The sequence below is a fragment of the Polistes canadensis genome, unplaced genomic scaffold (assembly GCF_001313835.1).
Source record: "Polistes canadensis isolate GaletaPanama2010 unplaced genomic scaffold, ASM131383v1 scaffold_129, whole genome shotgun sequence".
Taxonomy (NCBI): Eukaryota; Metazoa; Arthropoda; class Insecta; order Hymenoptera; family Vespidae; genus Polistes; species Polistes canadensis.
Window position 1 is genome coordinate 247,102 of NW_014569676.1, and position 12,087 is coordinate 259,188.

A 12,087-nucleotide genomic window follows, 5' to 3' on the forward strand; every position below is an offset into this window, starting at 1 on the left:
TTTTTTTTTTTTTTTTTTTTTCATTTTTTCTTCATCTTACTTTCACACCTTCTTATTTTTCTATCCTTTCGTTCGTATTTTTTTGTACAACTCGTCAGGATTCTTTCTTTTAAAAGAATAATCCATGATTATTTTCTCAACGAACGTACAAAACGCGTCATATTCTTCCTCGGGTCTCCGAGAAACGAGATAAAGCTTTTTCCATAACTTTCCTCATATAAGTTAACTTAATTCTGTTTTTACACGATAGATAACAACGTTCCCGAAGAATACGTGTAAAAAGAAATCTGGAAAAATAATACAATAAACCATGAGTTTTCATGTTAGGATCTTAAAGATTTGATTTCATACAAAGTAAATGATCATTTGAAAAGGAAAAAAAACATCTTACCAATTCATGAACACAAAAATTAGGCAAGATAATATGAGTTACGCGTAAAAAGATTTGTTAATCGTTGTCACTTTGTAATAATAAAAAAACTGCAATATTACTGCTAAAAATATTTTGGTGGTTATCGTCTTCTCGAAGAATTCTTTTTCGAATGAAACTTCTTCGAATTTGGATCGATCGTGTTAAATCAAAATAAATCGTGTAAAAACGGAATTGGGCGTATAAGAAAATAGAAAAGAATGCGGTGGTGGTGATGATGGTGGTGGCGGTTTGTCGAAAAACGGGCAAATACATTTTTCGACCGTCTCTCCGAATGATTTATTCCGATTGCCAGTGGCACCTCGAGAAGGGAACGAGCTTTTTTCTTCTTTTTTTCCTTATCAAGCTAACCAACCACAATCCCCCTCCCATTACTCGTGAATTTTCTCTCTCCGAAAGGAAGAAACGCGTTCTCATGGAAAAATGTGCATAAAACTACTCCTACTATTATTATTACTCGCCGGAGTAATTTCCAAACGCTACGTCATTCATTCTCTTCTCTTTTCCTACGAATTTCAAATTTCCATTTAGAAAAAAAAAAAAACTCTTCGTCGTTTTCGTAATCGGTTGTTTTGTCGCAAAAATTATTAAATTTTCGATGAAAATAATTGACGCGACTATTATTATTTTTTCCATTTGACTTGTTTTTTTCTTTTTTTGTCGGAGCAACTGGTGCGATCGTTTGAAAGTTCTCTTCATTGTCGGGATAAAAAGCTGGTCCCCGACTTGGCCCCCGACCTGGCCCCCGCCCCCCGATTATTCGAAAAAGAAAAAACATCGCCCTACGATCGTCCGCGCTTTTACGACAAACTTCTCGTATCGCAACTTTTCACGCTTCTTTCTTTACGTTTTCTCCAAACCCCCACCACACCCCCATAAATCTTTCGTGACGATTTCTCCATTTTTTTTTGTGTTTCTATAAAAAGGAATGAATATCTTTTTATCATTAAAGATCGAAGATTCCTCCGTAAAATCGTAAGCAAAAAATTACTGGCTAAACTCTCGAGGAAATGGAAAGAAGGAAAAGCAGTTTATAAGAAGAAGAACAAATTTCGAAGACGAATATTTCTCCCATAGTGTTCCGCCGCCCCCAAAGACCGCCCCCCTCCAACCAGAAGAAAGAATTTCTCCGATCGAAATAAATTGAACGAGTACAGAGACGTATTGTTAGAACATAATTAACTGAATATCATCAAGATATAGTCATATCATCAAGAGAGGGTTAAAAAAAGAAAAAAAAAGGAAAAGAAAAGGAAAAAAAAGTAAGAAAAAAAGAGATATGAGTGGAGTAGGTTTCTTAGCGGCTGTGAAAACTTTCACACCGAGTGGTAGGAGACGAAGACGTTGCGAAAAACAGCAAAAGATCCTGGAACTTCCTGGCGGATACGCGATGCAACCGGATGTCGTGCCTAGTTGGGACGCAGCACCTCCAATAACTCCACCCGCTGCCTTTCTCCCACCGGGCTACAAGAAAGGCTTTCCTCAAGGTGAGCTTATTTTTGTGCTTTCGGAAAAATCACCTGAACGTTATATTATTATGCGAACGAAGTAATATTATTCTACGCGCACCACACACAAACAAACAAAAAGAAGAACAAATACTGAACTATTCAGATGATGATGATAAATTCTTACTCTGCAATCCATCCACCCCTCCGCCAGGGCCCCCTTCCCCCTTTTTTACATTTTATTTTTCTATTCGATTAATAATGTAATTTTTTGTTTGTTCTTTTTTTATTAATCGTCTCACTTGTCGACGACTCTTTCATTCTCCTTTCGAAGGATCGATGAACCCGTTTTATTCTATTCACTCGACAACTAATTTTCTCATTTCGCAACAACCATCAAACGATAGTAATATCCAATAGAATTTTTTTCTTCCTTTTCTTGGCTGTACTCTTCTTTTTTTTTCTTTTTTATGGATTGACGTCAGTCCTGAGTAATCTCCTTTTCCAAAGAACGTTCGTCAAATAGTTGACGAGATTTCAACACGTTTTCGGATTAGAAATAAAGTATTTTAAATAAGTAAGTTACTCGTAAATTTACGTAAACTTTTGATTGTTTTACGTGTAACAGAGAACGAGAGAGAGAGAGAGAGAGAGAGAGAGAGAGATATTTCGTTCCTTGCTGAAACTTTTCTCAACTGTAACCCCTAAACCAGGGATACTCAGCCCTGATTCAAGGTTCTCAGTCAAGATTGAAATATATTTTGAAACAAACAAATAAATAAATAATCTTACAAGTGGTAAAGTAACAATTGATTGGCGGTTAAGCAGACAAGGACGATATTAAATTAACAAATAAAATTAATTAATTATAAATAAATAAAGTTATTTTGTTAATTTTATCAAATCGCTAACTACACACAACATACACCATACATACACCTGCAACAGGCATTGACAGGACTTATTACTACAGTTGATCGACACACATGTCTGTAATATCAAAAATCACAAATATTAATATCCACATATGTTTCAACGAAATAGTATTTGTTTTATATTCCCATTCACCCCCATTATTAATTATAGATCTATATAAAATCCATAACACGTTTCAATGGAGGGATAATTCTGATATTTTACGTCGATAAGCATCTTTTTGTTTTTTTGTTTTAATCAGAAACGATTATTAAAAAAGGAAAAGTAACAAGACTTTTCACGTGACACTGTAATCGTAGGGGGAAGGAAGGGGTGACTGGTCGATGTTGGGATTTTTGAGATTCGATGTAGGAAATTAATAATAATATGCGGCTCTCGAGAAAAAGAAAAACAAAAAGAATAAAAAAAGGGTTGAGTACCCCTGGTGCTTTAAACAAAGCGAAATTGTACGTGCATCCCTTTCACCACTCGCATGCAATATTCTCGAGTGGCCTGATGTACTTTTCCCTTGGTTTTTTTTGTTCTCTTTCTTTCTTCTTCTTTCCTTTTCCTGTCTGCTTTAAAATCGATCGCATAAAAGAACGCGTTTGAAAAATCGATACGAATAGAAGAAGGGAAAAAAATACGAGTGTGCGTTAGGTTTGCTTGCGTATGCTGACGATTGACGTGGGTCGTCGTCGTCGTCGTCGTCGTCGTACACAGGGGTGTATAGTATAAGAAGAAAATGAGGGGATAAACCTGGATGATGATGGGGTGGTTGGTGAGCGTCAAACTTGCGTATGCTGAAAAATGGAAAAAGTATTCGTGTCGTTATATGATTTCCTTTTGGCGTTTCCCTGCCTACTCGTGTGTGGGTGGTGTGTGTGTACTGTGAAATTCGATTGGAAATTTTTCCAAACGGCTGAACGATCCCCCACTTGGAAACGTCTCGTCACTTGAAAAGCCTGACGCAAAAATTGAAATGCCGTTAACCTCTCGCTGCTTCTTCCAGCTTATTTTTTCTTTCCTTCTTTTCTCTATTTTTTCTTTTCTTTTTTAACTAGTTTTTATTAACGGATCCTCTCAAGTTCATCGTTTAAGTGGATCGATCTTTCGATTGATTTCTTTTCTACGAAATTTATGAACGAGTGAAATGAAATAATCGGTTTAATGATTCATTGATAAATAAATTTGATTATATAATGATAGAGGATTTTGTATTTAAGTTAAAATTATAAATGTCATCAAGCTTATTATCGTTTTCATGAAATTTTGAGATAAACGTGTTAAATTGAGTTTTCAAAAAGAGAGAGAGAGAGAGAGAGAGAGAGAGAGAGAGAGAGAGAGAAATATATGCATAGTGAGTGATAGGACGTTAGTTCATATTCCAATAAACGTAATTAATCTCGCCGGGGAAATGAAACTAATTGTATGGTACTCTTTAATTGTCATTTAGGGAAGTTGCAAACCGTCTGTTTTTTGTCATAGCATATATCTCTCGTTAATTAATAGCAATAAATGTATAATCATTTTACCTGATATATATCTTCTACCTGCAGTCGACTATATTCTGAACGAATTTAGAATTATCGTCGTATAGAACTTGCAACATACATAATTATTATGTGTTTATACATATAAATCAAATTCGGAAAAAATATTCGACCAAAATTTGTGGTAATTAAATTTGTAGGTAATGTGACAAATGTTCTCTTGCAATATATCAGGTGAGTCTAAAAGTTCGTGCACATTTTTGCGAAATTTTTAAACAGTGTACGAATATATACGAATTTTTGGACTGACCTGAATATATAATAAAAAAATATATATATAATAATATAAAATATATAATCAAATTCTATATATATAAAAAGATAAAACGAGCGAGAAAAATTCTGGAACAATCGATCGGAATTTACGAAAGAATGATCTGAAATCAAGAATACGACGAGTGTCTTCGCATCTTTAGGATTCTCGTCTCGTTCCGTGTTCTAAATTATAATCAAAATTACATTTGTTAACAATGAATGTCGAGTATCGAAAACATTTTTTTTTTTTCGGTAAATCCACGTCATAATAGAAAAAACCAAACAAGATATATCGGTATTTCTTTGTATTATTATTTTGTTGTTCTTTTTATAAGATTATTTCCTCTTCACTTATTCTCGTTTTTTTCTTTCCCTCCCCCGCGTTAAAAGTATTTAACAAGTTTGTTCATTTTTCCTTTTACAAATGAAATAATTAAACTTGGAAAATATTTCAATGTAGTTTTTCTTTTATTTTCAGATCTCATGTCTTTCGATTTTGCAATTAATAGACATCGATCCTACGCGATGACATTAGCTAAACGATAAAATCTAACAATAAGTGTTAGCGTTTCGATTAAGTATAGCAAAAAAAGAGAGAGAGAGAGAGAGAGTTATATCGTGAAAAGAAAATAAATTTGTAACGCTTTTCTCTTTTTTGCTCGACCCGTATTTGAGACAAACAATTAACAATGACCTACTTTTACAAATTAAATTTTCCCTTTTCAATGTCGTTTAAACATCGTTTTTTAGTTTCTCCAGCCTTTTTTTCTACTTTTTCTTTCTCTCGTTATCATTTGCTTTTTCCTTTTTTTTTTTTTTCAATGTGGAAAAAGTGGAATATTTGTATCTTCCTGAAATGTATCTCGTGTATTTGAAAAGGCCGAAAAGCTCGAAAATAACGGCTAGTTTTATTTTTGTTTCTTTGCACAAAGCCGGTTGAAAAATTAGGAACAATAATAATAAAAATAACCACCCCATCTGTTCGTTGATTCGGTGCACGATCGAGATCAATAAACATATGATGAAACAACGTGTAAATTTGCGTCAGAGAAAATCGTGGAAAAACATGGATACCATCTGATGGGGCCCCGGATCGATATCTCTTTCTATTCGTATTTTACCGTTGATTCATTTGATTATGTCGTGTTGCTAAATTAATTACCTATGACGTTGGGGCTTGAAAAGCTTTGACCGCTTTAAAACAATGGCGTTGATAATTCGACACCGATATCGAGATTTTTGTCAACAATATTGTCAACAATATTGAACATTGAAAGAGGAGGAACAAAATGAGTTATGATAAGAAGGTAGGAGGTGTTAATAAAAAATGAAATCTCGTTAGATCTTTTCTAAAGTTCATAATTAAAGAAAACGTTAAGCTTCTGAGAAAACGTAAGTACTTATCTAACTTCTACGTGCTTGCGAATAACATCGATGGAATTATCTTTTGGTTTTTTTCCATTTTATGACGAGATCTATGGTATAAGAAAAAGAAGGTGATATGGTGGTGGTATCTAGAGGAAACTTCTTTGGTGATAATACGAATTTGAATAATTTCAAGAATAAACGATTACGTACTAACAAATGTTTCCCTATGAAACTGTGATATCATTTATTTCATAACAACTCCAACACCCCTTTTTTTCTCCTACTTCTAATCACATTTTCGTTTTCTTCTTCCTCTAACAATAAAATTAATTTAATCGCCACCCTTTTGGTACTTTAAAATGGAGTGAACGCGTAGGCGAGGTCAAGGACGAAGGTAGGAAGAAAGCCACGGCACGCATTTCAAACTCTTCTTTTTTTCTACCCCCACAATCGGTCACGTTTCTTCGATGTGTGTAAACCACAGATTGATATCGTATGTACCACACGATACAATACACTACCCACGAGAACGTGTGTGCTACAATAGCAATGATTAATCAATTATTTGTAGAGTTCCATTAGTCAAGATCAAATGAAATTAAGTCTATTAAGATATCCGCGTACCTACCGATTGGTACCTCAATAAAAACTGCTCTAGGATATTATTTTTATTTCTTTGCGAAGTGTAACGTGAGATTGTCGCAATGAAAATGAGAAAGAGATAAAGGAAAACAACAAAAAAATTCAACAAAAAAAATAGAACAAAAAAGCACTTTGTATAAATCAAATATAATATGAATTCACGTGTCCTTTTTACAATTACGGTTGAACACTTGAACGGATTTTGACAAGCTTTGGTGTACCCTTAAGGTATTCTTTCGGTAAAATATTTCGGTTAACTGACCAGCAGCCAATTTTGAGAAAAACATTTAAAAATTTGCCTTTTTTTATATATTATATAAATATATGCTTACTTCTTGTAAATCTAAAAAAAGTATACTATCATCAAAGCTCGTAAAAATCCGTCGCGATGTTCAACTTTAATGTGTCTCCTTGTTATAGATAACTTTATTTTACCAGTCGAACGATACAATTAGTGAACTGACAACGACCGATCGTTTTCTTCTGCCTTTGTTTCTTTTTTTTTTTTCTTTTTTTGTCCAGTATTTTAAATTGTCATCATCGAAGAGTATGAAAAGGAAAAGAAAAAAAAAGAGAAAAAAGAGAAAAAAAGAAGAAAAAAGGGAGAAAAGGGATTGACGCCTTCAACAGTATTGTCCGCTATTTCTATATTGCTCTCGGACTTTTATACTTCGCGAGAATGCAACGTCATCCCGTATATTGTCGATCCAACCAACCACTGCCTTGTGGCATTTGACGCGGACTCTCTGCACGCAAGCTTTGATATATGAAAGCTTTTTCTTTTTTTATTATTATTACTTTTTTTTCGTTGAAATATTTGTTACATTGGGGGGAAAAAAGGAAATGTGACTAATTCGTCGCTTTAATAACACGAACGAAATTTCGTCGACGACATAACTGAAAAAAAAAGTTGATGTGCCACTGCCAAGGGCAGCACGCCACGGAAGTGTAGCCATGCTCTATTCATAGTCGCATTTGTCGTGTGTTACACGTTCATCTTTTCTACACGCATAAGAGATGTTTTCTCTTGGATATTATTCTCATCCGAATAGGTCAGCTTCTTTCTCCTTGACGATTAATGACAGTGCATCTATATTTATTTTTCTTTTTTTTTTTATTATATATTTTCACCAAGACAACATTTTAGATCAATTAAACATGCGTTATCGTAATCTTTGTTCTGAATTTAAAAACAAATTATTATCAATCTTATTGTATTCGATTCGATATATCGAGAAATACAAACAAATAGGAAAGAAAAAAAAATGGAATAATATCAAAACGCCGACAATTAATTGGTCCGATGCATTACACGTACTTACTTTGGAATTTGACGATCGTCCAATTCCTCTGCTAATAAATTTTGGAAGATTTGAAAATAGAGAAAACAAGAAGACCGATTTGTTCTAATGGTCACCGAACTCGATATTTTCTCCTAAATTTGCTTTTTCCGATTTGACTGGTATTAATTTCATGTCATACGTTATTCGTATTTATGTCGATACTGAAACAGAGAGGGAGAGAGAGGGAGAGAGAGAGAGAGAGAGAGAGAGAGAGAGAGAGAGAGAGAGAGAGAGAAGAAGAAGAGGAAAACACACAAACAGACAGGTAAACAGGCGGCATATAAATTAACACGAAAATGAATCATTCTTTGGCTGGCATAATAAATTACAAAATTCGATATATTTCCTATTATAGAATATTCCCTATTAATATCAAATTGTGGTCAAATTAATTGTTTCATTTTATTGATCATAATTTCTCAAAATGAAGCAATCTCTCTCATCCCTAAGAAATGAAATAGAATTATTTTTTAAAATATACAAAAAAAAAAAAAGAAATATTGAGAACAAACGTTGATCATCATTTAAAAAATGAACAATTGAAAAGAAAACTTTTCTCTGAGCTAACAACAAAATGTCTGTTTTTTCCCTCATTTAATCCTTTCATTCCGGCAACGTCGTCCGACACAAGCATGCATGATTCTACTGATCGTAATCATGAGTTTACTGTGCAGTAAGTTAAGCAGCAAAAATTTAGCTGAATACGATATTAAAATATTCTACTATTGGAAGAAAAACTGTGTGCGTTGAACAAATAAATAAAATAACAAAAATAAAAATGTATAACAAGCAACCAGCAGCCCCCGTTATTTGCGAGGCACGGGATTTACAAGGAATCATCACGTGGATGTGTCATCAATGACGACGACGTTTGGAATGAATTGATTATAATATTAATTGTAACTAGAAAGAAAAGAAAAAAAAGGAAATAGACGAAAAGAAAAAAAAAGGAAGAGAAAGGGTGGGTTCTGGGGGGAGGAAAGAGAAGAATTACTTGGGTAGTCTACGTCGAACTCTTTTTTTTTCTTTTCTGTTACAGAGCCGAAGAAGGAAAAGACTGAACAGAGTGCAAATGGCGCAGTTTCGGCAAGTGCCGAGACTCAGGTCAATCAGAGCACGACTACGGGCGTTGGGGTGCCGATTTCAGGCACGACCACGAATACAGGGGGGGATCAACAAAAGCCGAATAGGCCGAACACCCTTGATGCCAGGGTTGTAGCCAGGAGGCTGATCTTGTTCGACAGTGAGTATATGTATTATATGGAAATAAATCTTCTTCTTCTTCTTCTTCTTCCACGTTCCTTTTCACAAGCTCAGAGAAAAGTTTATTATTCTTTCAAAAAGAATATAGAAGAAACTAAACTGATCTATGACTAATCTAAGACTGATCTGTACTGATATTTTTCTATACTTTTTTCTACGAATACGATGGTGGTTATATATCATTTATACGCAACGATGTATATGTGTATGACATGCATACATTAGGCGACAATATTAGATATGCAGGAAACACCACACATTGACATTATTCATTTTTTAAAGACATAATACAGATACCAATTTGTTTGCCACTTTATCACACGTACGTTATACAAAATGAGAACTACGCGTGTTTCGAACGTTTATGATCTAGGAAATAATTGTATAAAGCATATGAACAAATTTCTTGTTTATATGATAATATTTAAGAGAGAATGGCTGGGGTAGATGAGATAGGCATACAACAACGATCTTTGCTAGATCGTCTATGGAATTGAACAAAATAAAGATCTTGAAATTGTATAAAGATTACTCACTCGTCCCACGAATGCTTAGTAAGTTTTCTTGGTGAGAAAATTGAGCGAGCGAGCAAACAAGTGGGGTAGTGAGGGGAACGATCATCATTGCCAAGATTTTCTTGGCTTTGAGATATATCACCGGTTCTCTCAATCTCGTAATGAGTAATTCTCATAAGATAATTCTCACTTATATTACTTGTCCCCGTTCTATAATATTATGTTGTTACGTATTGACAAATATTCTTCTTCTTCTTGAAGAAGACAAATGTTAATTTGTTAAAATAATAACTAAGTAATAATATGTAATTAATTTTATGATATTTATTTGTTGATTTCAGTGGAAAAGGGTGTTCTCGATCAAAGCGCCGAAAATCAACAGCAGGTAATAGAAAGGTGCTATCCTTTACCACCTCAAAATACTTTGATGTTGTCGGAGCTTCCGGAACCTCCAATTCCTTTGAGCGAAATAGGACCGATTCCACCACCGCCGATGTTCAGCTCGCCGAGTCCCACGATGGTTACGAGGCAGCGGCAACAGCAAATCCCGTTATCGGATTGCGAAGACGAAGGTAAGGATTGCTGCTTTTATTTTATTCTTTATTTATTGACTAATTATATTCTAATGTTTTATGCAAACATCCTACGAACCGGCTACTTTCTCATTGAAATATTTATTTGAAGACATTACAGTTGAATATCAACGGATTTTTACGAGCTTTGATGATATATCAGTAGTATACTTTTTTAGGTATTCTTTCGGTAAAATATTTCGCTAAACTGGCCAGTAGCCAATTTTGAGAAAAACATTTTAATATTTACTTTTATTTATATAATATGTGCTTATCTTCTTGTAAATTCAATCGATTAGTGCGATAGCATAAGTTGGAAAAAATGGAATACCTTAAAGGGGTATACTTACACATATACCAAAGCTCGTAAAAATCCTTTCAAGTGTTAAACTGTAATGTCTCCTTGTAAATGTTCAATTTGTAAATCTAATGGAAAAGTAGCTTGTACGAATGGTGTCTGTAATATTTGAAAATAAACACAAGGAAGGATCATTTTAGTACCTGTTTTAATATAAAACTGATATGACAGTGTACGTGTCCTTCGTAGATGACGAAGACATCGACGTGGAGGAGGAGGACGATAATCTTTACGTCTTTAGGGTGTCTCAACCAGATCCGGCTATCGATACATCTAGGATCGAAGAAATACCAGCTAAAGAGCCTAAATTCCATGCGATGCCATTGAAAAGTGCACTGAAGAAAAAGGGATCCGGCAGTGGTCCTGGAACGCCGCAAAATACGCCAACGCAGGAGAACAGGCCATTGACTCTTCGTCAAGAACTCCATGCTTCGTTCAAGTTAGTTCATCTTTATATGAAAGCACAACAACCCTAATAGCGAAGCATTTAGAAACGTATTCATCGGATTTTGTACGCGCATGTACGAGGGTGGGGGGGGTTGGGAGAGTTTACGAATAAAATGCGGATCGACATTTACGCGGTTTCTTTTCATTCGAATTTTCAAAAGACAAGGAGGGGGAGTCCTTTCATAAAAAAAAAAAAAAAACAAATAAACGGAGGGGAGAAGAAAATTAATGTTAATTTCTTGAGGAAATCTTACTTTTCGATTGTTCCTTCGCGACTCGAGGATTCGTTAAAAGCCACTCGATCGAATCAAAGTTAAGAAAAAAGTTTCGAGTTAATCTGGAATATCGTTTAATCCTTTAGGTTTACGTTTCCAAGTTTTTTCTTTTTTTTTTTTTTTTTTATTTAAACCGTCTAACGTAAGATTGACAAATTTGTAATAAATAAATTAGATCGAACGATGTTCCAGCGTGAATCGTTGAAATATATTTGGACATTGTACGCTGCCCCCCCCCCTCCACCCCGCCATTAACATATCAATCGCTAGTAAAACAATCGTATTTTTCTTATGCTTAACCAGAAGGCCACCGTTGAGGCCAAGGATGAGAATATGGTAATTGGACATTGGTCTAATTAAGCATGCGCGAACCGATGTAATATGATATATGTATAAACATTGTATAATATTGTATTTTTGGAATCCCATATTATGGTGGTTGGATCGTAAAGAAACAAAATGTTTTCTAGTCTTTCCATTGACCTCTGTCTGTCTGCCTCTGTGTCGAACGCCATAAGCATGAGACGTTCGATCTTAAGCATGAGAAAACCTTAGGGAAATCCATGAAAAATACTCTTTCACTTTTATTATACTTCTCATATAGAATTATGTACATATATACATATATTATATAATTATTATACATATACACGGTACGTTTGATTTATGCATGTAAATTATTTCTTACAATTAGATCTAACAA

The 12,087-nt window shown here is 34.4% G+C and overlaps 1 protein-coding gene and 1 long non-coding RNA gene across 18 annotated transcripts in view; both read left to right on the forward strand.

Moving 5' to 3' along the window:
- Positions 1 to 1,400, forward strand: part of LOC106788198 — a 13,636-nt gene extending 12,236 nt beyond the window's left edge. Inside the window, exon 3 of the long non-coding RNA XR_001381875.1 lies at positions 1,383 to 1,400. This is a non-coding gene — a long non-coding RNA (uncharacterized LOC106788198). The remainder of the gene's footprint in view (positions 1 to 1,382) is intronic.
- LOC106788192 (phosphatase and actin regulator 1) overlaps positions 1 to 12,087 on the forward strand; it is a 74,158-nt gene that overhangs the window by 59,273 nt on the left and 2,798 nt on the right. For 11 of the 17 annotated variants that reach the window (XM_014751243.1, XM_014751245.1, XM_014751246.1 and 8 more), the window contains 4 exons: positions 8,994 to 9,197; positions 10,074 to 10,304; positions 10,834 to 11,101; positions 11,688 to 11,720. In XM_014751243.1, coding sequence (XP_014606729.1) covers positions 8,994 to 9,197; positions 10,074 to 10,304; positions 10,834 to 11,101; positions 11,688 to 11,720 — 736 coding nt within the window. The remainder of the gene's footprint in view (positions 1 to 8,993; positions 9,198 to 10,073; positions 10,305 to 10,833; positions 11,102 to 11,687; positions 11,721 to 12,087) is intronic. The other 6 variants (XM_014751239.1, XM_014751240.1, XM_014751242.1 and 3 more) reach the window with 4 other exon arrangements.